This window comes from Mauremys reevesii, linkage group 13, assembly GCF_016161935.1.
Source record: "Mauremys reevesii isolate NIE-2019 linkage group 13, ASM1616193v1, whole genome shotgun sequence".
Taxonomy (NCBI): domain Eukaryota; kingdom Metazoa; phylum Chordata; order Testudines; family Geoemydidae; genus Mauremys; species Mauremys reevesii.
In genome coordinates, this window is record NC_052635.1 from 30177558 (window position 1) to 30202417 (window position 24860).

The 24860-nt window shown below is 47.8% G+C and overlaps 1 protein-coding gene and 1 long non-coding RNA gene across 3 annotated transcripts; both read left to right on the forward strand.

Moving 5' to 3' along the window:
• Window positions 1–1914: 1914 nt before the first annotated feature.
• On the forward strand, window positions 1915–24860 carry LOC120380928 (WAP four-disulfide core domain protein 5-like). 2 transcript variants are annotated; one of them, XM_039498845.1, is made up of 4 exons: window positions 1915–2075; window positions 2744–2884; window positions 4627–4767; window positions 24707–24860. In XM_039498845.1, the coding sequence occupies exons 1-4, from the start codon at window positions 1994–1996 to the stop codon at window positions 24709–24711; spliced, it is 369 nt and encodes a 122-aa protein (XP_039354779.1). In that variant the 5' UTR covers window positions 1915–1993; the 3' UTR covers window positions 24712–24860. The 2 variants fall into 2 exon arrangements, with proteins under 2 accessions (XP_039354779.1, XP_039354780.1); XM_039498846.1 differs by lacking the exon at window positions 24707–24860 and adding an exon at window positions 6472–6560.
• LOC120380929 lies at window positions 21813–23659 on the forward strand. Its single transcript, XR_005587880.1, has 3 exons — window positions 21813–21945; window positions 22409–22549; window positions 23599–23659. It is a non-coding gene; the product is annotated as an uncharacterized LOC120380929 (long non-coding RNA).

Here is a 24860-nt window from a genome sequence, read left to right on the forward strand (position 1 = left end):
TACAGTGTGCACTAGGTAGTACCATGTGCTGGAGTTTAGTGCACGGTCTCTGCAGGGCTTTTGAACACTGAGTGGCAGTGAAAGACAGGACATACCCAGCCATCAACACAGACAGTTCTAGGGTTGGTCTTCAGCATGACTGTGAATATAACAGGTTTTTGTCCGATTAAACCAGGAAGCTAAGCCCAACACTTACTAGACAGAGGTGTGATGGGATCCCCCTGGTGTGCAGCCTGGGACCGGGATGCAGCCTGTGACTGTGCCCCCCAAACTCTCCCCAGCCTGGACTGTCTCTCACAATGCCTTGCTAGTGACCAGCAGCAACCCCTCCAGGAGCTCTGATTTCTGAGCACAACTGCATGTGGAGCCCACACCCGGCTAGATTGCATGAATGCTCCCAGAGCCACTCATGAATCACACAGAGAAAGGCACCAGCCAAATCCCCCCAGTTCCCAGCACGGTACCCGAGGAATATACCATCTTGCACTGCTCAAGATGGGGAGTGCAAATGTATTAATTGGTTCACCACTTCATCAATGGAAAGTGGACATACACCAGCCTTTGCCAACCTGAGCAGATTTGCCCCACACTTCATACAAACTCACTGGTAAAGATAAACAATTGAACAAATGTATTGACTATAAAAGGTAGATTTTAAGTGATTATAGGTGCGAGGCAAAAGGTCAGAGTGGTTGCCAAAATAAAATAAAATATAAGCACACAGTCTAAACTCTCAATCCTCTTAGACTGGGCAACATCTAGATTAAGCAGTTTTTCTCACCCCACTGGATATTGCATTCCTTAATATACAGATTTGTTCCTTAAACCTGGCCCAATCTCCTCTGTTGGAGTCTTGTCTTCTTCTCAGTGTCTTGGTTGTTTGCAGCATACGTGGGGGCAGGAAAAGGGCCCAGTATGTGTCCACTGTCTGTCTGTTTTATACCCTCAATCCATGTGCTTGGGGAGCACAAGTCCAGGCATGCCTGGGGAGCATTGCTGAGTCTATCCCAGCAAGATTGAGCAATTCCTCAGGTGAGTCATTGCATTGTAGCTCCCTTGCTGGACAATGGCTGTTGATTAGTTGTTTGACACCCCGCCTGGGCGTTGGTTACTTTCCTTGCTGTTGCCTCTGGGGAGCTAATATCTGGCTGATTCTCCAATTTACACAATTCTCATAACTTTATATGCATTAATGATACACACATATGGAAAGAGAAATGACTTTCAGCAGATCGTAATCTTTCCCCTGATACCTTACAAGGCATGCTTTATATGTGAGATTACGATTATTTGAAAATGAGGAATATGGGGGTTACGGTATGCTCCCCCAAGGTATAGAACAGGGGTTGGCAACCTTTCAGAAGTGGTGTGCCGAGTCTTCATTTACTCACTCTGATTTAAAGTTTTGCATGCCAGTAGTACATTTTAATGTTTTTAGGAGATCTCTTTCTATAAGTCTATAATATATACCTAAACTATTGTTGTATGTAAAGTAAATAAGATTTTTAAAATGTTTAAGAAGCTTCATTTAAAATTAAATTAAATTTGATTTAATGCAGAGTCCCCCGGACCGGTGGCCAGGACCCGGGCAGTGTGAGTGCCACTGAAAATCAGCTCGTGTGCCGCCGCCTACCTCTGGTATAGAATGTCACAAGAGGCCAAAAAGATAAAGATAGAAAAGCATCTAGAAAGGTGTGGAAAGTTGGAAACTGCCCAGCGGAGGGACTGTCTGAACCACAGGATGTCCCAGGCTGCTGTTGAATAATGTAAAAACTCCCCTTGCAGCATGGCAGGGCTTTGGGTTTTTTTTTTCTTTCTTGCCCAAGAGTGGTTGGGACAGACACAAGAACCTGATTGTGAAATGAACAAGGAAAGGGCAGGACGCTGGCAGGGCCCCAAGCATCTCCACATTCTGCCCAGCCCCACCCCTGGGAGCATTTAAATCCCAGCTGGCTCAGCTTGGGGCATTCAGACCCAGCTCTCCGACAGCACCATGCAGTCAGTTGGCGTCCTCCTCCTCGTGGGGCTCCTCACCCTCTGGACGGAGCTGCCGGCTGCCTCTGGGCAGAAGAAAGGTTAGTACAGAGGGTGGCTGTCTCTAGGCCTTGCCTTGGGGGCAGCAGGCTCCAATTCCAATGGAGGGCAGAGAGCAGGGGCTCAACAAGGGTGTGGAATTCAGTGTATCCATGGACTGACCCATCCCTACCTGGGCTCATTTCTCTCCCAATCTCTGTTTTCCTGGGAGTAGGAGGAGAAATTATTTTCTTAACTAAACAAGTTCTTCCAGAAATCTGTCCCCCCCATCTGTCTCTCTATCTAGCAATGCTAAGATACCATGGCGAGAGGCATTCTATAAAAGCCTAAGATAGATATGTACCATGATACTGTTCTCCTGATCATCGTATCTGAGTACCTAATAAATAGACTTGGCTGAATTCAATTTCTGTATAGTTTTGACGGCTAATATTGATGTTTATTTTAAAGCATTATTTTCAATGTTTATCTATTTACATTTTCACAGCTTCAGAAAATTAAGGATGGGTCAGCCAATAATATTTAGTGATAGTAGACATTCAAAAAAAATAAAGCTTTATAACCATTAAAATACAAATTGTCAACATCACATGTAAACATCCTAATAGGACAGTGAATGACATTGCCACTAGCCTGCTGGGTGGATTTCAATCAACAATCCCCTCACACAATACCAGGCTGTTCATACTGTGGCATTTTTCTGTTACAGAGAAACCTGGGACCTGCCCACCAGATGACATAAGGTGCATACGGGCAGAACCTGATGAGTGTGCCAAGGATTCTGAGTGCAGAGGAAAACAGAAGTGCTGTCATTTCTTTTGTGCCATGCGATGTGTGGACCCAGTAAAAAGTACGAGATACAGCTAATGCAGAGTGTATGGTCTCATGCAGGGGGAATGTCTCTCTCTCTCTCTCTCTCTCTCCCTCTGCCCCGCATGCACCAGGAGTTGTCTCCAGGATTCATAGCCATCTTGGGTGGGCGCCTTTAGGGAGTTCAGTGAACAGAGAAATCCCTGTGGAGCCCTTAGTAAGAATTCAGCTGGTCACCCCATCCAGAGGCCTTGGTGAGAACCAAACACTGAATGAGAGGAGCTGTCTGGGTTGGGTGGGGTTGTAAGCAGCAATTTGAAGCTTCTCCCGGAGCAGCAGAGGGTACAGCTAGACAAAACCAACCCGAGATAATAGTTTCAACCTCCTAAGGATGCAGCTGTGTGTCTGTCACTGGAATGGGAGTTTATGGGTGGTGTTGATTTATATAACTCCCCCTGGTACCTGGAGGCTGGTGTTAAATGTGTGCAGGGGGCTGACTCCAGTCCTGCCTGGACCCATCTTTCTCCAGTCCCCTTATCTCAAGGCGGCAGGTCTCCAGTCCCAGGACTGCTCAGCACTCGGGTCCAACAGGGCTTGGCTCTCTGCTGACCATTCAACGTTCACTGTTCAGCTGTGTTAAAACAGCAAGAAAGTATGATCCCGATGGGTTTCTGCACCACTAGAAAGAGGCCGAGCACCCCTGCAAAACTGATATTTGAAATGCTTCAGGATCATGCTAATATCAGGCTGGTGCAGAAAGGACCAAACCGTGGAGACCGATCTCCCACGCTGCTGTTGAGTAATGTGAAAACGCCCCTTGCAGCATGGCAGGGTTTGGGGGGTTTATTTTTCTTGCCCAAGACTGGTCAGGACAGACATGTGAATCTGAGTGTGGAATGAACAAGGAAAGAGCAGGATGCTGGCAGACCCCCAAGCACCTTCACCCCCTGCCCAGCCCCACCCCTGGGAGCATTTAAATCCCAGCTGGCTCAGCTTGGGGCATTCAGACCCAGCTCTCCGACAGCACCATGCAGTTAGTGGGCGTCCTCCTCCTCGTAGGGCTCCTCACCCTCTGGACGGAGCTGCCGGCTGCCTCTGGGCAGAAGGAAGGTTAGTACAGAGGGTGGCTGTCTCTAGGCCTTGCCTTGGGGGCAGCAGGCTCCAATCCCAATGAAGGGCAGAGAGCAGGGGCTCAACAAGGGTGTGGAATTCAGTGTATCCATGAGCTGCCCCATCCCTACCTGGGCTCATTTCTCTCCCAATCTCTGTTTTCCTGGGAGTAGGAGGAGAAATTATTTTCTTTACTAAACAAGTTCTTCCAGAAATCTGTCCCCACATCTGTCTCTCTATCTAGCAATGCTAAGATACCATGGCGAGAGGCATTCTATAAAAGCCTAAGATAGATATGTTCCATGATAGTCACACTGTTCTCCTGATCATCGTATCTGAGTACTAATAAATAGACTTGGCTGAATTCAATTTCTGTATAGTTTTGACAACTAATATAGATGTTTATTTTAAAGCATTATTTTCGATGTTTATCTATTTACATTTTCACAGCTGCAGAAAATTAAGGATGGGTCAGCCAATAATATTTAGTGATAGTAGACATTCAAAAAAAATAAAGCTTTATAACCATTAAAATACAAATTGTCAACATCACATGTAAACATCCTAATAGGACAGTGAATGACGTTGCCACTAGCCTGCTGGGAGGATTACAATCAACAATCCCCTCACACAATACCAGGCTGTTCATACTGTGGCATTTTTCTGTTACAGAGAAACCTGGGACCTGCCCACCAGATAACATAAGGTGCATACGGGCAGAACCTGATGAGTGTGCCATGGATTCTGAGTGCAGAGGAAAACAGAAGTGCTGTCATTCCTTTTGTGCCATGCGATGTGTGGACCCAGTAAAAAGTACGAGATACAGCTAATGCAGAGTGTATGGTCTCATGCAGGGGGAATCTCTCTCTCTCTCTCTCTCCCTCTCCCCCTCCTCCCCCGCATGCACCAGGAGCTGTCTCCAGGATTCATAGCCATCTTGAGAGGGCGCCTTTAGGGAGTTCAGTGAACAGAGAAATCCCTGTGGAGCCCTTAGTAAGAATTCAGCTGGTCACCCCATCTAGAGACATTGCTGAGACCCAGACACTGAGTGAGAAGACCTATCTGGGTTGTGTGGGGTTATAAGCAGCAGTTGGAAGCTCCTCCTGGAGCAGCAAAGGGTACAGCTGGACACACCCAACCCCTGAGAAGACAGTTTCAACCTCCTAAGGATGCAGCTGCGTCTCTGTCACTGCAGTGGGAGTTCATGAGTGGTGTAGAATTAAATAACACCTTGGAGGCTGGGGTTAAATGTGTGCGCAGAGGGCTGACTCCAGTCCTGCCTGGCCTCAACTTTCTCCATTCCCCTCATCTCCAGGTGACAGGTCTCCTGTCACTGAGCTGCTCAGAACTCGGGGCCCCTATTCTGGGCTTCATCTGAGCTAAGCACAGCTCATCAGATGAGGAGGATGGCTTGGGGGTGGGTTTCTGCCACCTTAGTCTCTCCCGAATTCTAAAGGCAGAGGAGTGGGCCCAGCATATTCAAGATGTGCCCGTAACGAGCCATCTGTCAGCAGCACAGGGTAGGCAGGAATAGCATTCAATTCACCTGTCCATTCTCCAGCCACTCTTAGGCCAGCAGCTGCGAAGAAGGCTGCATAAAGCCATTCCACTGGCCCTGTACCAGAGGAGAAATTGCCCAGTGGGGAGAGCACTGGGTTCATGGCCCCCATACACCCACAGACCTGGCACAGACGGCCTTCAGTGAGGCCAGAACAAAGGCCAGGTTGTTTTATCAGAGTCAGACCGAGTAATGAGGAGCATTACTGATCAGAGGGGAGTGCCTTCCCATGCTCTGGGCTGCAGACACAGCACTGCACTGAGCAGAGCTCATGCCCAGGGTCAGAACGTGCTGCTTTAGCTGTGAGGGACTTGGGTCCTTGGCTTCCCCAGCACTCGTCATGCTGGGACGCTGGGGACAAGCTGAGGCTAAATCTGAACCTGATTAGATTTCAAATCCAATGGCCTCTCGGTCTTCTTGGACGCACCCTTTTTACCCTAACGCCAGATAGGGGCCAGCTGGGAGGAGGCAGCAGAGCTGGTAGTGCCAGACACAAAGAAGAGGAGACAAGCATGAGAGAGGGGGTGGGAGGGCCCTGCCAGGAGGGGAATGGGGGAGATCCTCTCCCACTGTGAATTTGGTAATAGTGGGATCCTGAGGACGCATGCAGCAGACTTGGCTTGTGGGCAGGGCTCATTCATCATAAGCTCAGCTCTCCAGCACGTACATAATCAGGTAGAGCCAGCCAGACCTCCTGGGCCCAGCGCCTAGGCTGTCACCTGCCATGTATGTTACAGAGTCTGGCAGGGTATGGCTGCCCCTAATGGGATGCACTGAGAACGTGCTCATCCCTGTAGAAGACACAGTTCTGTACAGCACAGAGCCTTGGAGAGCCATGTACCCTGAGCCAGGCCTGTAGCTGGACCCTCCGGCTTTTCTGCAAAGCCTGGCAAGGGCAGCTCAGTTTGTACAGCGCAAGATTTTCTCATGGTGCCTCTGATCACTTTTTATTTTTCCAGCATAACTCCCTGCTCCATGGATAGGCCAAGGGCGTCCCGAGGACAGCGCTGACCCAGATCCCTGTGTCCTGGACTCTCCAGATCCCTGCAGGCTGTATACTGGGGCTCAAACGGAGCCTCTGGCACAGTTACAAATAAACTTGTTTATGCCTCAGCTTTGCCATTGGGGATTCCTCAGTCTCATTGTCTCTCCTTCAGTTCTCTACTGAACAGTCTATTAATAGTGAGTTAAGGAATGTCAGGAGCCAGGGGTGGGAAGCCAGGGGGTACATCAGGAAGTGAACGTAGTTGATTATTTAAGCTCCGGAAGCAGATATTGTAGAAACGGGGCCAAATGATCTTGATACTGGCAAAGAAAAATGTCCTGACAGTATCTTTAGGCAGATCTCGCAAGGGGTGTGAGGTAGAAGCTTTGTCCTGAATCTAAATGGTCCTGCTGAAAACGTTTTCTAGTGCCAGAGATAAATAAGGCCCCATTCAAAATCAGGGATCCACCAAACACAAAGAACATTAAACTGAGAGCTGTATCACTTGTAATGTGTCTCTAAAAATGAATGCAAAATCACACACAAACGGACAGACACACACACACCCGAAAGTCTCTCAGCCAGCAGCTAGAAAGCAGCTCTGTGAGACATCCTGTGATCTCTCTCTCCCAGGGAACGTCACAGAAGAAGCTGGTTTTTTTCCTGGAGTACACAGAAGAGTTAAACAACTTGCTATGAAAGGCGAGTGCCCTCTGGAAGGGAGCTCTACGTGCTGACTTTCCCCACATTTTTAGAACATTCCTGGCTTCTACAAATTAAATACTGAACTGTGTATAGTCTGTAAAAGGCCAACTCCTGTTGTGCCCAGGAGCCTCGCACATCTCCGTGGGGAGAACTGCAGAGCTCAGCAAAGCTCAGGGGAGCTGGAGCCCTGCACAACCCACAGTCACATATTGGTTTTTCTTCAGATTTCCTTTGCTCAGCAGAATCCTCCTTGAACCCGCCCACAATAGCAAAGGGTTGAAAATCCTCCTGAAATTGATCCTTCAGCCCATCACAAAGAGGCACGTTGCACAGACACATTCGCTACCCGCACAAGTCAGCCCCTGCTGGGTCCAAGAAAGACCCCAACTGGCCTCCCTCGGATTTAATGAAATGTGTGGCACGGCCTCAAGGCTCATGTGACATAAATAACCCTGAAGTCTCACACACAGTCAGGAGCAAAACCAACATCTGCTACCAGCCATAGGTGTTTTCAACCAGTACACAACAACTGCTCCCCTGAAAGGTCTGGATTAGGTGGGAACAACCCTGACTTCATCTCACAGGCCCTCCATCTGCGCCCGCCCCTTTGTGAGCGAAATAAAAAGTGCCCTGTCTAAAAACACAGAAAGGGAGCGAGTGCGCGACTGTGTTCGTGTTACCCTGAGTCAGTTAGAAAACGCTGAGGAGTCCTTGTGGCCCCTTAGAGACTAACACATTTATTTGGGCATAAGCTTTCATGGACTATAACCCACTTCATCAGATGCATACAGTAGGCAGGTATAAATACGAATGGCCTATCCCAGAGAGAGCAGCTTTGAGGGAGGGAACAGACGGCTTGTTGAGCCATGTGGGGATTATTCACAGATGGTGCTAGCCACAAAGGGAGCATGGGCTTTGCCTGCTGGGTGGGAGGCTCTGCCAGACCAGCTCCCCTTTCCGCTGAGGTGTGGAGCTGTGGAGGTGGGAGGTGAGCTGCGATGCTTCACATACCTCAGCCAGGCCTCCCTGGGAATTTTCCTCCCTGGCGCTCCACAGGGGAAGAATCAGAGGCACCTACAAACTGGATCACACTGGCACAGGCAGGAAATTGTAGTATCCGCTGTCAACATCTGCAGCAATGCACAGTACAGGCTATTTGGCCTTGGGGGGGGAAGGTCTGATTTGCCAGTAGGGAAGGCGATGGATAATGCAGAGAAGGCAAGAGGCTCAGTTTCAGGTGGTGGCTCTCAGCTCTTTGGTTCAGCTGGTAAATCCAATCCTGCTTCACCTTAAGACAAACACACACAGAGCAGGAGTGAGAAAAGAGAAGCAAAAGGGGAGGAAAATGCAGCTTCTGTCTGATGGCTGCAGGCCAGTTGCTGGAAGATCATGGGCACAAGCATGTGGCATATGAGCTAGTTAACTACTCTCATGCACGGACCCCACTCAGAAAATGTGTGGCTAAAACTTACTGTTTTCCGCTGGCCAGTCTGTGCTGGTGACGCTTTTATTATGACCCAGCTGTTCGGTATGGCTGGTAGCTGGCTAAACTGGACGCAGCAGAGTGTTGCAAGGCTAGATTTGTCCTAGTGACTCAGCCAGGCGTGCATTAGGCAGCAGGCTAAAAGGGGAGACAGAGAGGAGTCAGGAAAAACAAGGTGGAGTTGCAGCTGTCACGCCAGGGAGGTAGGAATAGACGACACCTTTGGTTCACACCTCAGGAGCTGGTCAGGATACAGGCAGAGAGATGGTGAGGTCATTTGGCTCCTCCTCCTCAGCTGGTCTGCTGAGGGCACTTTTCAGACTCAGGAGAAAGGAGGCTGTTCAGGCCCTGGGCCTCAGCCTGATGGTGACACTGGTTGACGTGCAGGGGTGGCTCTATGTTTTTTGCCGCCCCAATCATGCAGTCAGGGATCCTTTGGCGATGTTTCTGTGGGAGGTCCGCCGGTCACGCGGCTTCGGCGGCGGTTCTGCGGTTGATCTGCCAGTCCCGTGCCTTTGGCGTACCTGCCGCCAAAGACACGAGACCAGTGGACCTCCCGCAGAAACACCGCCGAAGGCTGCCTGACTGCCACCCTCACGACGACCGGCACACCGCTCCCCCCACTCCCGGTTTGCTACTCCAGGCATGCGCTTAGTGTGCTGGTGCCTGGAGCCACCCCTGTTGATGTGGACAGGATGATACTGCCCACTGAATAAATTGCCAAGTGCTTCTCCAAAAGAAATGACCAGAAAGCATGGCCACTTTCTCCCATGAAAATTGTCCAGTCAAAACAATTTTCCAGTAGCCCAGATGTGGCCACATCCTCTCATCTTGAGAAGAGTCTGCTCTGCTGTTCTAACAATTAGGGAACCTCACTAGATGCCTTCAAAGGCCCTTTTCAGCCATTTTATCATCCACACATTCAACTGGAGTGCAGTGTTCTGCTCCCACCCTCTTCCAGCCAGCCCTTAAACTGCCCCTCTCTGCCCCCTACACAGAGCCTGGCAGAGTGGGTGGCAAGGGCTGGCTACACCATCTGAATTCCCCTCTGGATTCTTCTCCTCTGGGGGAAGCCTCAGCTGCCTCTTTAGGACAGCTTGCTGGCTGCTTTGCTCTGCCTCAATAGTGTTAAGTAGCTGGAACAAGGGCCAAGCTCCCAGTCCTTGAACTATAGGACTTGCTTAAGCTGAGGACTAACACGCCCCACAGGAAATCCATTTGTTTTCACATACCAGTGTCATCTCTGTTCGTCAGCAAACGCTCAGCTTGATTTGGATGGTCAAGGGACATACAGCAAGGAAGCACCGAGTAAGGCGTCATCAACAAACCACGTAAGTGCTCAGACTCAGAGATGGAATCACTTTTGTTACTATTACACTGCATACCCATCAGCTCGGCTGGTTGAGCCAGTTGTCCAGCTGCTACCAGGACGACTTTGCTACGGTAATTAAAATACAAACAAGGCAAAGCAGGGTCTAAAGAAGACTGCATGTTACACTCTATACCTGCAGGAATTTTGTAGAGCAATTAAAAGCGTGGTCCTGGTTCTTCATGGCATTACTCCAGTTTTACACTGCTGTGGTTTTGCTCACTTCATTGGAATCACACTGGGGTAACATAGCAGAGAATCAGGCCAGTATGTTGTATTGGACCTTGAGAGATCAGTGGAGTAATTCACCATTAAAACATTTCTTCTACCACGGTCCACCTTTCTGATCAAGCAACTGGTCCCTCACATTGCACCAACAGGTAGGTGTAGAGGAACATTGATCCTCTTGATCAAAGCGAAACCACATCTGGTTCATTTCCCAACATATCAGTGTCTGTTTCTTAAAGCTCTCACAGATTTTCTCTCTCATTTCTCCCTGTCATCTTGATGATAAACAGATTGTTCCCTCTCAGGAGAGCATGCGGGAAATCTTTAGGAAGAGGGAGAGACCATGTTAGCTTGTTCCTTTCCTTCTCCATTTTGTAACACACTAAAGGGTAGAATTAATAAACACCTGAAAATATTAACCTATATAATTGCTTAAATAAATGTATATAATTATTGTGTACTCTCTTAGGTTGCAAAAGATGCATCAAGTCTAGTCTTAGATGTCAATCAATATGTTGTAATGGTTATACCAACCAAGGAAAATGCAACTTTCCTTAGAAAATAACTGACGTACAAGTGGAAAAGATGATTAAAATCCACAATTTAAATCAAAACTTCCACTTGGTGATTTAAATCATGATTTAAATCACTTATTTAAATTGCCTTGATTTAAACCAATCCATCCTGGGTGTCAGAGCTTGTCATGTTTCCACACCATACCGTACACATTTTCTGGTCAGCCATGAACCCAACAATTTTTCAATTAATGTTCTTCCAGCATTTTTTCATGGATTTGTATTGTCGCAGTTGCAATTATTCAGATGCTCAGCCAAATCAGAGAAAACTATCACAGCCCTGGACACAAATCTCTGATGCCGTCCAAATCTGCTCTCACCCATTGTGTGAGGTGCACGCTAGGGAAAAAGCCCAGATCATTTCACCTGCATGAATCACCACCATGTCCAGTAGATCACAACCTTGTAAGTCACTCTTTAGATGCTGCAGAGTGGAGAAAACATGATGCAACGGAGGCCACCTCTCTTCACTAAATCAGCCTGTCCTCAGCAATCCCCAGGTCGTGGTGTTCTCCTTGCTGTCAGCTGAACTTCAGCAAGTTTGTGATACAGGACTTTCCTAGAATCCACATGCTGCTTGCCCTGGCAGTGCAGTGCGCGTATTTCTTTTCCCTCAGCAGACAAAGGTGCATGTGCTGTCAGTTCCAAACCTCCACATTCTGAGCTCCTTCCATTCTTTAATGTGTTTATTCTACAGATTCCAGACTGGCTCCTCAAGGCTCTAACAAGGCCATTCCCACAACCAGTGGTACGTTCATTTCATAGAAGATTTTGATATTTCAAAATTGGTTTTCATTCTGATTTGGATAGAAAAGCAAAAATTTCCCAATTCTGTCTGACAAGGAATGGAGCTCAGTGCCAGGGCAATCGGCCTGATGGGCTGCCCCTGAGCCACAAACCCTGGAAGTTCATTCAGCTTTTGAAAACTTCCTTTGTTCTGTTGCAACTGCACTGAAATCAAACTGTCACCACTAAGCATTTCAATTTCAATGCATTGGCACATTCCAGCAACAAATGTTTTGCTGGTATTTTTCTGACCAGCTCCCCAGTATAGGCTTAGAACATTCACACCTTCAGCTGGACTCTGTGTTCAATGGGGTGAGCATGTAGCGAGCCAAGCACACAAATTCCTGTATACACATTAGCTAATTAAGTCTCACTAGGTGGCAGCACACACCAGGACATGCGCTACTAGCTTGTAATTAGGCTTTTAAGGATTATATTTGTATTGGTAAATGTTGGTAAATGGCAATTTCAATGTACACGCACAAACCAATGAGGAAAAAAATCATCTATAATAATCAAAATATACAAATGGGCAAAGTAGGAGAAATAGTACTTGAAAACTTCTTAGCGTTTGATTTAAGGGTATTTACTGTGTATATTTTGATCTGTGATGATGACAATTTGTGTTTTAATGGTTATAAAGCTTAACATTTGGAATCTAGTTTACTGCCATTACATAATTATCTCGTAACCTCCTCATTGTCTGAGTCCCCCATCATTTCCCACAACTGTGAAAATGTAAATTGCTAAAAATAGCAAAAATGCTTAAAACTAAAATTGATATTATCAGTCTCTCTCTCTCTCTCTCTATATATATAAATATATAAAAATAAAAATTGAATTCCACCAACCCTACTTTTAAATACCAAAGGGTATGACAGCCATAGGCTGCAGGCAGAGATCACTGCACTGACCACAGCTGATGGCTAGGGAACCAAAGTGTCACTCTATCTGGATATCTGGTCTGATGGATTCCTCCCCGTGCTGCCACCTGGAATTGGGGTACCATTGATCCCCTGATCCACCAGCCTGGACTCCTTTTTACACTGCACTGCTGTGACAAGCTACAAAATCTTCCAGCCTGCACTTTCCCCAGCATAATACCAGTAGGGACACACGCAGCGGCAGTTAGAAGCAGGCTCTCCGACCAGCCCCTGCATGGGAAAGCTATTCTCAGCTCCTTAGGCACGTACACCCTCTGGAGTATAAACACAAAATTATACTGTCTTGTGCTGCACAGGGAACTGTACAGTCAGGGGCGGCTCTACCTTTTTGGCCGCCCCAAGCAGTCATGCGCGGGAGGCGCCCCGGAGCATGACTGCAGAGGGTCGGCTGGACCTCCCGCGGCTGCGGACGGTTTGCAGGTCCGGCGGCTCCGCTTGAGCTGCCGCAGGCATGCCTGCGGGAGGTCCAGCCGAGCCGCGGGACGAGCGCACCCTCCGCAGTCATGCCTGCGGCAGGTCCGGTTGTCCCGGGGCTCCGGTGGACCTCCCGCAGGCATGACTGCGGCAGGTCCGCCGGCCCAGCCTGCCGCCCCCCCGGGAAAGGGCCGCCCCACGCGCGTGCTTGCCGCGCTGGGGTCTGGAGCCGGCCCTGTGTACAGTATAAGCTCATAAAATTCCCCCCACCCCCAATTTGGAGAGGAATATGCAACAGCCTTTTGCCCCTGAGTTATGATTCCCACACACAGGTTTAGATAAAGCAACAATAAGTTTATTATCTATAAAAGACAGATTTTAAGTGATTATAAGAGATAGCAAACTTATTAAAGTAGATTACCTAGCAAATAAACAAAACTGCAGACTAAACTTAATATACTAAATAGATGGGATATGAATAGCAGATTCTCACCCCTAAGAGATGATACAAGCAGGGCCAAGCTGCACTTGCTTACAGCTTGGAATCCCCAGGTGTTCCATTCATAGGCTAAAAATCCCTTTTGCCTGGGTCCAGCACTTCCCCCAGTTCAGTCTTTGTTCCTCAGGTGTTTCCTGGAGTCTTCTTGTGTAGGGAGTGAAGAACACCGGATGCCGTCACTCCCTGCCTTATACAGCTTTGCATATGGCGGGAAACCTTTGTTTCAAAGCTTGGTTCCCAGACTTGTCTGTTGAAAAACACTGACATCCCAAGATGGAGTCTAGAGACATATGGTCTCATCACATGTCCTTGTAGAGTCATAGCAGCCATCACTAACAAGCTGTTTGGAGCATTCACAGGAAGGCTCCCCGGGTGGGAAATAGGCTTCTCCTAAGGCCTATTATTTTTCCCTAATGGCCATTCCTCATCCACTATCTAGAACAAAAACATCTTGTTTAGTGGGCATTACCCAGGTGTAACTACATTTGAAATACAGATACATAGTCAATACTCATAACTTCATGATACATGCACACAAATAGGATAATCATATTCAGCAAATCATAAGCTTTTCAATGACACCTCACATGACTTATCTTGCAAAAACCACATCGTAACTATGTCATAATCACATCATCATAATATTACTATGAAGAATACGCGGTGCAGTGTCACACATGGCACGTTCCTTTCCCAGTTCCCCAAGCCATTGTTACACTGGGATACCATGGACAGGCTGGTGCTGAACCTGAAATGGCCATTCACATTGTTCCAAGCATAGAGATCAGCTCCGGGCTGACATGGACCTGGAGTGTTTGGGAAACGTAGTGTACAGTGGAGGCTATTAGCAGGATTTGTTGTGTCTAAACCATCCAAGGCAGGTGATATCCAGCCTCCTTTTGAAAACCTCCAGTGAAGGAATTTCCATGGCCTCCCTCAGCAGTCTGTTCCATTGTCCTACTGGTCTATCAGCTAGGAATTTTTTCCTGAGATTTAATCTAAATCTGCTATGCTGTAGTTTGTCACTCACCTCTGGATCCTTTCCAGTTTTTCTACATCCTTTCTATTAGGGCTGTCAAGCGACTAAAAAAATTAATTGCGATTAATTGCTCTGTTAAACAATAATAGAATACCATTTATTTAAATATTTTTGGCTGTTTTCTACATTTTCAAATATATTGATTTCAATTAGAACACAGAATCCAAAGTGCTCACTTTATATTTATTTTTAATACAAATATATGCACTGTAAAAAAGAAATAGTGTTTTTCAGTTCACCTAATACAAGTACTACAGTGCAATCTCTTTATCATGAAAGTTGAACTTACAAATGTAGAGTTATGTACAAAAAATAACTGCATTCAAAACTTTGGAGCCTAGAAATTCACTCAGTCCTACTTCTTGTTCAGCCAGTTGCTCAGACAAACAAGTTTATTTACATTTGCAGGAGATAATGCTACTCGCTTCTTGTTTACAATGCCACTTGAAAGTGAGAACAGGTGTTCGCATGGCACTTTTGTAGCTGGCATCGCAAGATATTTACATGCCAGATGCGCTAAAGATTCATATGTCCCTTCATGCTTCAACCACCATTCCAGAGGACATGCGTCCATGCTGACGATGGGTTCTGCTCGATAATGACCCAAAGCAGTGCAGACCAACACATGTTCATTTTCATCATCTGAGTCAGATGCCACCAACAAGGTTCATTTTCTTTTTTTGTGGTTCGGGTTCTGTAGTTTCCACATTGGACTGTTGCTCTTTTAAGACTTCTGAAAACATGCTCTACACCTCATTCCTTTCGGATTTTGGAAGGCACCTCAGGTACTTAAACCTTGGATCGAGTGCTGTAGCTACTTTTAGAAATCTCACATTGGTACCTTCTTTGCATTTTGTCAAATCTGCAGTGAAAGTGTTCTTAAAACGAACAACATGTGCTGTGTTGTCATCCGAGATTGCGATGCCACGAAATATATGGCAGAATGTGGGTAAAACAGAGCAGTAGACATACAATTCTCCCCCAAGGAGTTCAGTCACAAATTCAGTTAATGCATTATTTTTTTAATGAGCATCATCAGCATGGACTCATGGCCTCTGAAATGGTGGCCAAAGCATGAAGGGGCATCTGAATGTTTAGCATACCTGGCACGTAAATACATAGCAATGCCATCATGCCACACGAACACCTGTTCTCATTTTCAGGGGACATTGTAAATAAGAAACAGGCAGCAGTATCTCCCGTAAATGTAAACAAACTTGTTTGTCTTAGTGATTGTCTGAACAAGAAGTAGGACTGAGTGGCCTTGTAGGCTCTGAAGTTTTACATTTTGTTTTTGAGTGCAGTTATGTAACAAAAAATCTACATTTGTAAGTTGCATTTTCATGATAAAGCGATTGCACTACAGTATTTGTGTGACAGGGCAAACTACGCCCATGGGCCATATCTGAACATTCATGGCCCTCCATACAATTTCTATTCACCAATTTGGCCCTGAGGCCAAAAAGTTTGCCCACTCCTGTTGTATGAGGTGCACTGAAAAATATTATTTCTTTTATTATTTTTACAATGCAAATATTTGTAATAAAAAATATAAAGTGAGCACTATACACTTTGTATTCTGTGCTGTAAATTGACAGCAAATATTTGAAAATGTAGAAAAACATACAAAATGTTTAATACACTTCAGTTGGTATTCTATTGTTTAACAATGGGATTAAAACTGTGATTAATTGCGATTAATTTTTTTTAGTTAATCACAAGTTACCTGCGGTTAATTGACAGCCCTACTTCCTATACATTGGTGACCAAAACTGGACACAGTGCTCCAGCTGAGGCCTAATCACCACCGAGTAGAGCAGTGCTATCACCTCCCAGGACTTGCGTGCTATGCCTCTGTTAATGCAACCCAAAATTGCATTTGCTTTTTTGTAGCAGCATCACATTGTTGACTCCTGTTGAGGTTGTGATCCACCACAACTCCCAGATCCTTCTCAGCAGTGCTGCTGCCAAACCAGTTGTCCCCCATTCTGTACTTTTGCGTTTTGTTTTTCTTCCCCATGTGTAGCACCCTACATTTGTCTTTGTTGAATCTCGTTTTGTTGTCCATTGCCCGGTTTTCTAATATATAAAGAGCCCTTTGAGCTTTAGCTCTATCCTCCAAAGTGTTTGCAACCCCTTCTAGCTTTGTGTCATCTGCAAATTTGATCAGCATGTCTCTATTCTTACATCCAGGTCATTAATAAAGATGTTAAGTAACAACAGACCCAGAACAGAACTCTGGGGAATCCCACTTGAGACCTCCCTCCAATCGGACATCATTCCATTAATAGTTACTCCTTGTTTGTAGTTATTTTACCCATTCCGTAGCCATTTAATGGTAGTTCTGCTGAGCCCACATTTCCCCAGATTACTTATCAGAATGCCACACGGGACTGTGTCTATGTCCCTTTATTTCCACCAGTCTCACACGTTGTCTCTCAGAGGCGTTGCCCTGCAGACTCAGACCCTGCCCAGGCAGCACAGCGAGGCCATGGGATGGCCTGGGACTCTGGTTCCCCTGAGCAACATCACCCAGAGCCCCACTGGGATGTGGAAATGGGACTTTTCCCTCCTGCTCTCATTGCCTGGGAAGGTGTGGATTGGGGAGAGCAGAATCTTTAGCTGGGGCCAGGAGATCTCTGCTCATTCTGTGCCTGACACCATACAATGAGGTTTAACTACAGTCTTGCTCAGTTATAAACTAACTTGTTCCTGCAGAAGCGCTTGTTCTTCCTCTCTTCTTGGCCAACCTTGCAGCTTCCTCAATTGCTTCAATAGCAACGTGTGAGCCTGGGCTCAATGGGGGTTCTCCTCGTTTGACGGTTTGCACAATTGCTGGTGTTTTCTCGGTGGGGTGGATCTGGCAGGGGTTCCTGGATGGGAGAATTTATTAGGCACCTTGTTTCTTCTTGCCAAAACATTAACAGCATTTGGGCTTTGGGGGGTTCTGGTGCCAGGGATTGGATTGTGCTTGTCACAAATCTTCTGTTGCATAGTCTTTTAAAGGAAAAAATCGTTGCTAGAAAGTCTTTTAAATGGCACCAGATGCTCTTGTTGGGAGAGCGGGAGGGTGAGTTACCAGTGTGGCTCTCAGCTCTCGGGTACTGTTCTGCAATTTCCTCTTAAGACAAGAGCACACAAAGGGGTTGAGAGCCAGGCAAAGCAAAGGAGAGGAACATGCAGCTTATGTCTCCGATATTTGCAGCTCAGTCAATTAAACCTGGCAGCTAAGCCCAACTCTTACTAGACAGACGCCAAAAAGAAAGACAGAGAAGAGTCTAGAAGGGGGTGGAAACTGTCCCAAACAGAGGGACCGTCTGAACCATAGGATCACATCACAACTCAAGAGATGATCAGGACACAGCTATGGGGAGGATGATATCATTTAGCTCCTGCTCCGCTCCAGAGCAGGTCACAACATCTTCCAGGATGCAGGAGAAAAAAAGGCCCCACGTTGGGCTTGTCAATCCCTGGGTCCCAACATGTGGCAGCCATGACCAGGATGGCAAGGCTGTGTGACGGGGTGGGTGTGACACTGCCCAAAGCCCCCTGCCACAATGAGTGAACTGCCAAGTGCTCCTGAGAAAAGGACTGTCCAAAAGCAGGGGCAACCATTTCTCATCAAAAGTGTCCAATCTAAACATTACTTGCATTAGAGAGGAGCATCTGCTAGTGGCTGGTCTCCCTTAGAAGTTAATGAGCAGACTACAACTTGTAGGTAAAGGAGATAATCCTTTAGCTCAAGCAGTAAAGGCTCATGCAAACCCTGTGGATAGCCAGCGAGATTCCTACTTCCAAATGATTTTCCCAGGGCCCACTTCCTTCTCAATGTGGGAAGACCCTGCTCTGCTGCTCTAACACTTGGGTAGCCTCACCAAAAGCCTTAAACGGCCCTGCTCAGCCATTCCATCACTCCACACAAATGCTGCTCCCACCAGTTCTTTAACTCCACTCTGTGGTTCTCTCCTGACATGTTTCTAAATTACCATGACATTCCCACCACCTTTCACCTGCTTCAAACAATTCAGCGGAGGGGAGAACTCAACCCGACAGCGCCCAGCTATTCACAGAAAAGCAGCAACACAAATTAAACACCATGAGAAATAACACAGCTCCCTGAGCTTGCCAGAACTACAGGCGTCATAGCTGGCAGCTCCCAGGCTTCAAGCTGTAGAATCTGGTTCAGCTAATTACTCACATACCTCCCTCTTTGAACCATTTCATTCCAATGTATTGTTTAGGGGCATTTTAAGCCAAGGACCATTGCACAGGCCTCTGGGTGCAAACACAAATCAGTAACAAACTGCCCCAAACCAACAGCAGCAGAAAATCCGCCGAGCGCTTTTTGGGCACACGGCCCTATTCCAAAGGCCTCAAACACTAATCGCAGCCCATCACATAGGTACAGAGAGTCTCCCATACAGCCCTGCCTGGCTAACCTGATGGGCCTGCGCTGCCTGGCAGCAACCTCAGGCAGTGAGAAACTGACAAGGGAAGAAAGTTCCAGTGGGGTTTGGTCCTGCTTTGAGCAGGGGGTTGGACTAGATGACCTCCTGAGGTCCCTTCCAACCCTGAGATTCTATGATTCTATGATCCTGTTGCTCCCAGGTCTGTTCCATCCCCAGCTGTCCCCAGGATTTCCCCAGCATCCGGGGTTGCTGCAGGGCTGGCTCTGCCACTGATGGCGTTGCCTCTTGTGCTGAGGGAGTTCCCTGTGGGGAGCTTTGCACAATGGGGCCACTGGGCAACGATGAATTGGGCCCAACAGTGCCTGGCTCTCTGCCGGCCAGTAAGTGCTCAACTTTAGTAACTCAGCAAGGAAATACCAGGCTGATGGTTCTGTGCGACACCAAACAGGGGCCCTGCGCCTAGGGAAAACTGCTGCTTGAAACGCTTCAGGATTATGCTAATGTCAGGCTGGCGCAGAAAGGGCCAAAGGGCGTCGGCCATTCTTCCAGGCTGCTGGGGAGCAATGGAAAGACGCCCCTTGCAGCATGGCAGGGCTTTGGGTTTTTTTTATTTTTTTCTTCCCCAAGAATGGTCAGGACAGACATGTGAACCTGATTGTGGAATGAACAAAGAAAGGGCAGGACGCTGGCAGGCCCCCAAGCACTTCCCCCTGCCCCCGTCCCCACCCCTGGGAGAGTTTAAATCCCAGCTGGCTCAGCTCGGGGCATTCAGACCCAGCAGTCCGACAGCACCATGAAGTCAGTGGGCGTCCTTCTCCTCCTCGTGGGGCTCCTCACCTTCTGGACGGAGCTGCCGGCTGCCACTGTGCTGAAGCAAGGTTAGTACGGAGAGTGGCTGTCTCCAGGCCTGGCCCGGGGCAGAGGGCAGCAGGCTCCAATCCTACTGGAAAGCAGAGCAGGGGCTCCACAGGGGTCCTTGTACTGTGACCCTTCCAGGGCCGCAGCTGAACATGTCCCATTTGGAAACTTACTGGGCAATACTTTGCCTTATTTGCAGCCTTTGTGCCCAAAACATTGAGGCCTGACCTGCCAATCAGGCTTAAGGGCAGATTTTAACTCTTTGATGGCTGCACCCAGTGGTCTAGTTTCATAATTGCTTTTTAGGCCAAGCAAAGGAGCAGCCCCTTGTTTCTGCTCTGACCCCTGAACCCTGCTCAATCCATGGGGGCAGAAATGAAAACTCCCTGTTCTGTGGCATTTAGACTAAACTGACAGTGGTGGATTATGTGTAACTCCCCTGAGTAGCAAGGGTCTGGAATTCAGTGTGTCCATGGGCTGCTGACCCATCCCTGCCTGGGCTCATTTCTCTCCCAATCTCGGTTTTCCAGTGAGAAGGGGTAGAAATTATTTTCTTAACTAAAGAAGTTCTCCTAGAAATCGTTCCCCATCTGTCTGCCTCCTCTGTGTCTCTATCGAACAATGCTAAGGTACCACGGCGAGAGGCACTACAGAAAAGCTTGGGATAGATCTATACCCTGATAGTTATACTCACCATCGTATCGGAGCAAACAGTAACTAGGGGTGGCAGAATTCAATTTTCTTATGTGTAATATTGACAGATAATATTTGTTTATTTTTAAGGTTTTAATTTTTTTTATCTATTTACATTTTCACAGTTGTGGAAAATTATTGGGGTGGGTGTGTCAACCAATAATTACTTAGTGATAGACGACATTCAAAAAATTAAAGCTTCGTAATCATTAACACACAAATTGTCAACACCCACATGTAAACTATCCAAGGTAAATATCCTTAAATCAAACTCTAATCTGCTCTCAAGCTCTCATTTTTCTGACTTTGCCCATCTATAAATTGCAACTATTGATGGAAATATTTTTTGTTGGTTTGTGTGTGTACAGTAAAATCAGAGTTTACTGACATTTACCAATAAAATATGAATCCTCCAACCCTGGTGAGAGGCACTCTATAAAAGCTTAAGACAGATACACATTGTGATCATTATATTGCGCTCCTCACCTTCATATCTGAGCACATAATCAATAGACATGGCAGAATTCAATTTTCTTTTTGTATAATTTTGATGTATAATATTGATGTTTATTTTTAAGTATTATTTTCAATTTGTATCTATTTCTATTTTCACAGCTGTAGAAACGTAAGGGTGGCTCAGCCAATAATTATTTCGTGAGAGTAGACACTGAGACTGAAAAAATTAAAGCTTTATAACCATGAAACCACAAATTGTTAACATCACAGGTCAAAATATCCAAAGTGATTATCCTTAAATCAAACTGTAACCAGCGCTCAAGCTCTCATATTTCTGACTTTGCCCATCTGTAAATTTTGATTATTCTTGATGAAAATATTTGTGGCGGTTTGTGTGTGTGCAGTCAAATCGATGTTTCCCGACAAAACACGAATCCCCCAACCCTGATAATAAACACACCTAAATCCAAACAGACGTTTTGCATATAGACTGAAATGAGTCCTTGGTTTTGTCCTGAGGCCGCAGGGATTGTGGCCATGCATGAGCTCTTGTGGGAGGGGACTCTACTGCCATGAGCTGGCTTCCCACGTTTATTAGTCTCAGCTTTATTGAAGAAAATCATCCCTGAGGATTGATTGCAGCTTGTGCGTTAGCTTTTGGTCATGGAAGGAGAGATGGTATCTGAGAGAGCCCCGTCCATTGAGATCCTTGACAATCAAGACCAGGATCTCAGACTAAGTCCAGTGCCTCGTGGACAGCTAGTGCAGCGATTGCAGCTGTGGACAGAGGAGCGCTCACATTCCCGTCTCTGTTCTGCTCCATCACAAAGGGCCTGACTCACAATGGCCTTCCCTGTCGCTATTGCAGATTGAAAGCAGCAGCAATCAGAGCTAGGTGGCAGAGCCCCGTGTCCTGACTAGTAACTTTTGTTCAAGTCTTGAATTCTGATCCTCATAGGACAGTGGAGGACATTGCCTCTAGCCTGCTAGGTCAGTAGTTCTCAACCAGAAGTCCGGGCCCCCATAGCGGGGCTTGAGCAGGTTTCATGGGGGCCTCCAAGCAGGACCAGCATTAGACTCACTGGGGCCCAGGGCAGAAAGTCAAAGCCCCACCGCATGGGGCTGAAGCCCAGGTCCTTGAGCCCCACCATCCAGGGCTGAAGCTGAAGCCTGAGCAATGTAGCTTCATGGGGGGCCCCTGTGGTTGGGGCCCCAGGCAGTTGCCGTGCTCGCTACCCCCTAATGCCAGCCCTGGCTTTTATATGCAGAAAACCAGTTGTTGCGGCACAGGTGGGCCGTGGAGTTTATATAGCATGGGTGTGGGGGAGGGGGAAGGCTCAGAAAGAAAAAGGTTGAGAACCTCTGTGCTAGGTGACACTGCAGGGTGGATTTCAATCAACAGTCCCCGCAGCCAATAGTAGGGTGTTCATACTCTGGCTGTTTTCTGATACAGTGAAAGCTGGGACCTGCCCACCAGATTACACAAAGTGTTATCAGGCTCAAACTGATCAGTGTGCCACGGATTATGACTGCAAAGAGCAGAAGAAGTGCTGTTATTGCCATTGTGCCATGCAGTGTGTGGAAGCAGCAGAAGGTACGTGAGAATGCCCATGTCGACATTTAGGGTCTCGTGCAGGGGAAGTCTCTCCCCCATCCTGATGAGCCAGGCTTGTCTGCAGGATATGGAGTGATCTTGGGCAGGCGCCTTTGGGGATTTCAATGGACAGAAAAATCCCTGTGGAGCTCTGAGTAGGAATTCCACCAGGTGACAGCTGGTTACCCCATCCAGAGGCCTTGGTGAGAACCAGACACTGAGTGAGGGGAGCTAAGTGGGTTGGGTGGGGTTATGAGTCATGGGTGATGTAGAGCTAAATAACGCCCCCTGGTACCTCGATGCTGTGGTTAAATGTGTGTGCGGGGGCTGAATCCAGTCCTCCTTGGGCTCATTGTTCTCCAGTCCCCTCATCTCCAGGTGGCAGGTCTCCACTCACAGGACCGCTCAGCACTCAGATGCCCTATTCTGGGCTTCATCTGAGCTCATCTTAGCTCATCAGATGAGGAAGATGGGGTGGGTCTCTGCCAGCTTAGTCCCTCCTGGATTTTAAAGGCAGAGGAGTTGACCCAGCATATGCAAGAGTGGCCCATAAGGAACTACCTGTCAGCAGCACAGGATAGCCAAGAATACCATTCAATTCACCTGTCCCTTCTCCAGCCAACCTAGGCCAGCAGCTGCGAAGAGGGCTGCATAAAAGCCATTCCACTGGCCCTGTACCAGAGGAGAAATTGCCCAGTGGGGAGAGCACTGGGTTCGTGGCCCCCATACACCCACAGACCTGGCACAGACAGCCTTCAGTGGGGCCAGAACAAAGGCCAGGCAGTTTTATCAGAGACTTACCAAGTAACAAGGAGCATTACTGAGCACAGTACTCTACTATGGCAAATACGGTGGCCTCTCCCGTGCACTCAGCCGGCAGGGGGTTGGACTAGACGACCTCCTGAGGTCCCTTCCAACCCTGATATTCTATGATTCTATGACAGTGTGTGTGTGATGGAGAGATACATAAGGCCAGGTAGGGGGCACCACACATTGATGTTCAGTGAACCATGTACACTTTTATATCCCATTAATTTCTGCTGTTTCAGAGACTCCTGGGACTTGTCCAGCCATCACTGAAGTTTGTCCCATGATTAATCCTCCTAACCAGAGGCAGCTGCCCCGCCTCCCCACGCCGCCTGGAGCGGGCGGGCTCAGGCCCCGCTCCCCCCCCCCCCCCCCCCGACACGCACGGGCGGGCGCGGGCTCAGGGCTCTCGCGCGAGACCGCGGCGCGCGATGCGCTCTCCTGTGAAAAGGACAGCAAGTGTCCAGAAAACAAGAAGTGCTGTGACACCGGCTGTGGGAAAGATTGTGTTTGGCCTCAGAAGGGTCCCCATTTCTCCTAACACATCAGTCATGTGTATACAGCTCTGCGGTGAGATCACACCCTGCTCCAGGTGGGCCAGGGGAGTGCCTGCCCTTAGGAAGGGAATTACAGCTCTGGGCTGCAGACACAGCACTGCACTGACCAGAGCTCATGCCCAGGGTCAGAACGTGCTGCTTTAGCTGTGAGGGACTTGGGTCCTTGGCTTCCCGGCTTCCTCAGCACTCGTCATGCTGGGACGCTGGGGACAAGCTGATGCTAAACCTGAACCTGATTAGATTTCAAATCCAATGGCCTCTCAGTCCTCTTAGACGCCAATGGCCCCTTTGTGCACTGATTCCATATAGGGGCCAGCTGGGAGGAGGCAGCAGAGCTGGTAGTGCCAGACACAAGGAAGAGGAGACAAGCATGAGAGAGGGGGCTGGAGGAGATCCTCTCCCACTGTGAATTCTGTAATAGTGGGATCCTGAGGACACATGCAGCAGACTTGGCTTGTGGGCAGGGCTCATTCGTTATAAGCTCAGCTCTCCAGCACGTACACAAACAGGTAGAGCCAGCCAGACCTCCTGGGCCCAGCGCCTAGACTGTCACCTGCCATGTACATTACAGAGGCTGGCAGGGTATGGCTGCACCTAATGGGATGCACTGAAAACGTGCTCATCCCTGTACAAGACACAGTTCTGTATAGCACAGAGCCTAGGAGAGCCGTGTACTCCAAGCCAGGCCTGTAGTTGGGCCCTCCGGCTTTTCTGCAAAGCCTGGCAAGGGCAGCTCAGTTTGTACAGCGCAAGATTTTCTCATGGTGCCTCTGATCACTTTTTATTTTTCCAGCATAACTCCCTGCTCCATGGATAGGCCGAGGGCGTCCCGAGGACAGCGCTGACCCAGATCCCTGTGTCCTGGACTCTCCAGATCCCTGCAGGCTGTATACTGGGGCTCAAACGGAGCCTCTGGCACAGTTACAAATAAACTTGTTTATGCCTCA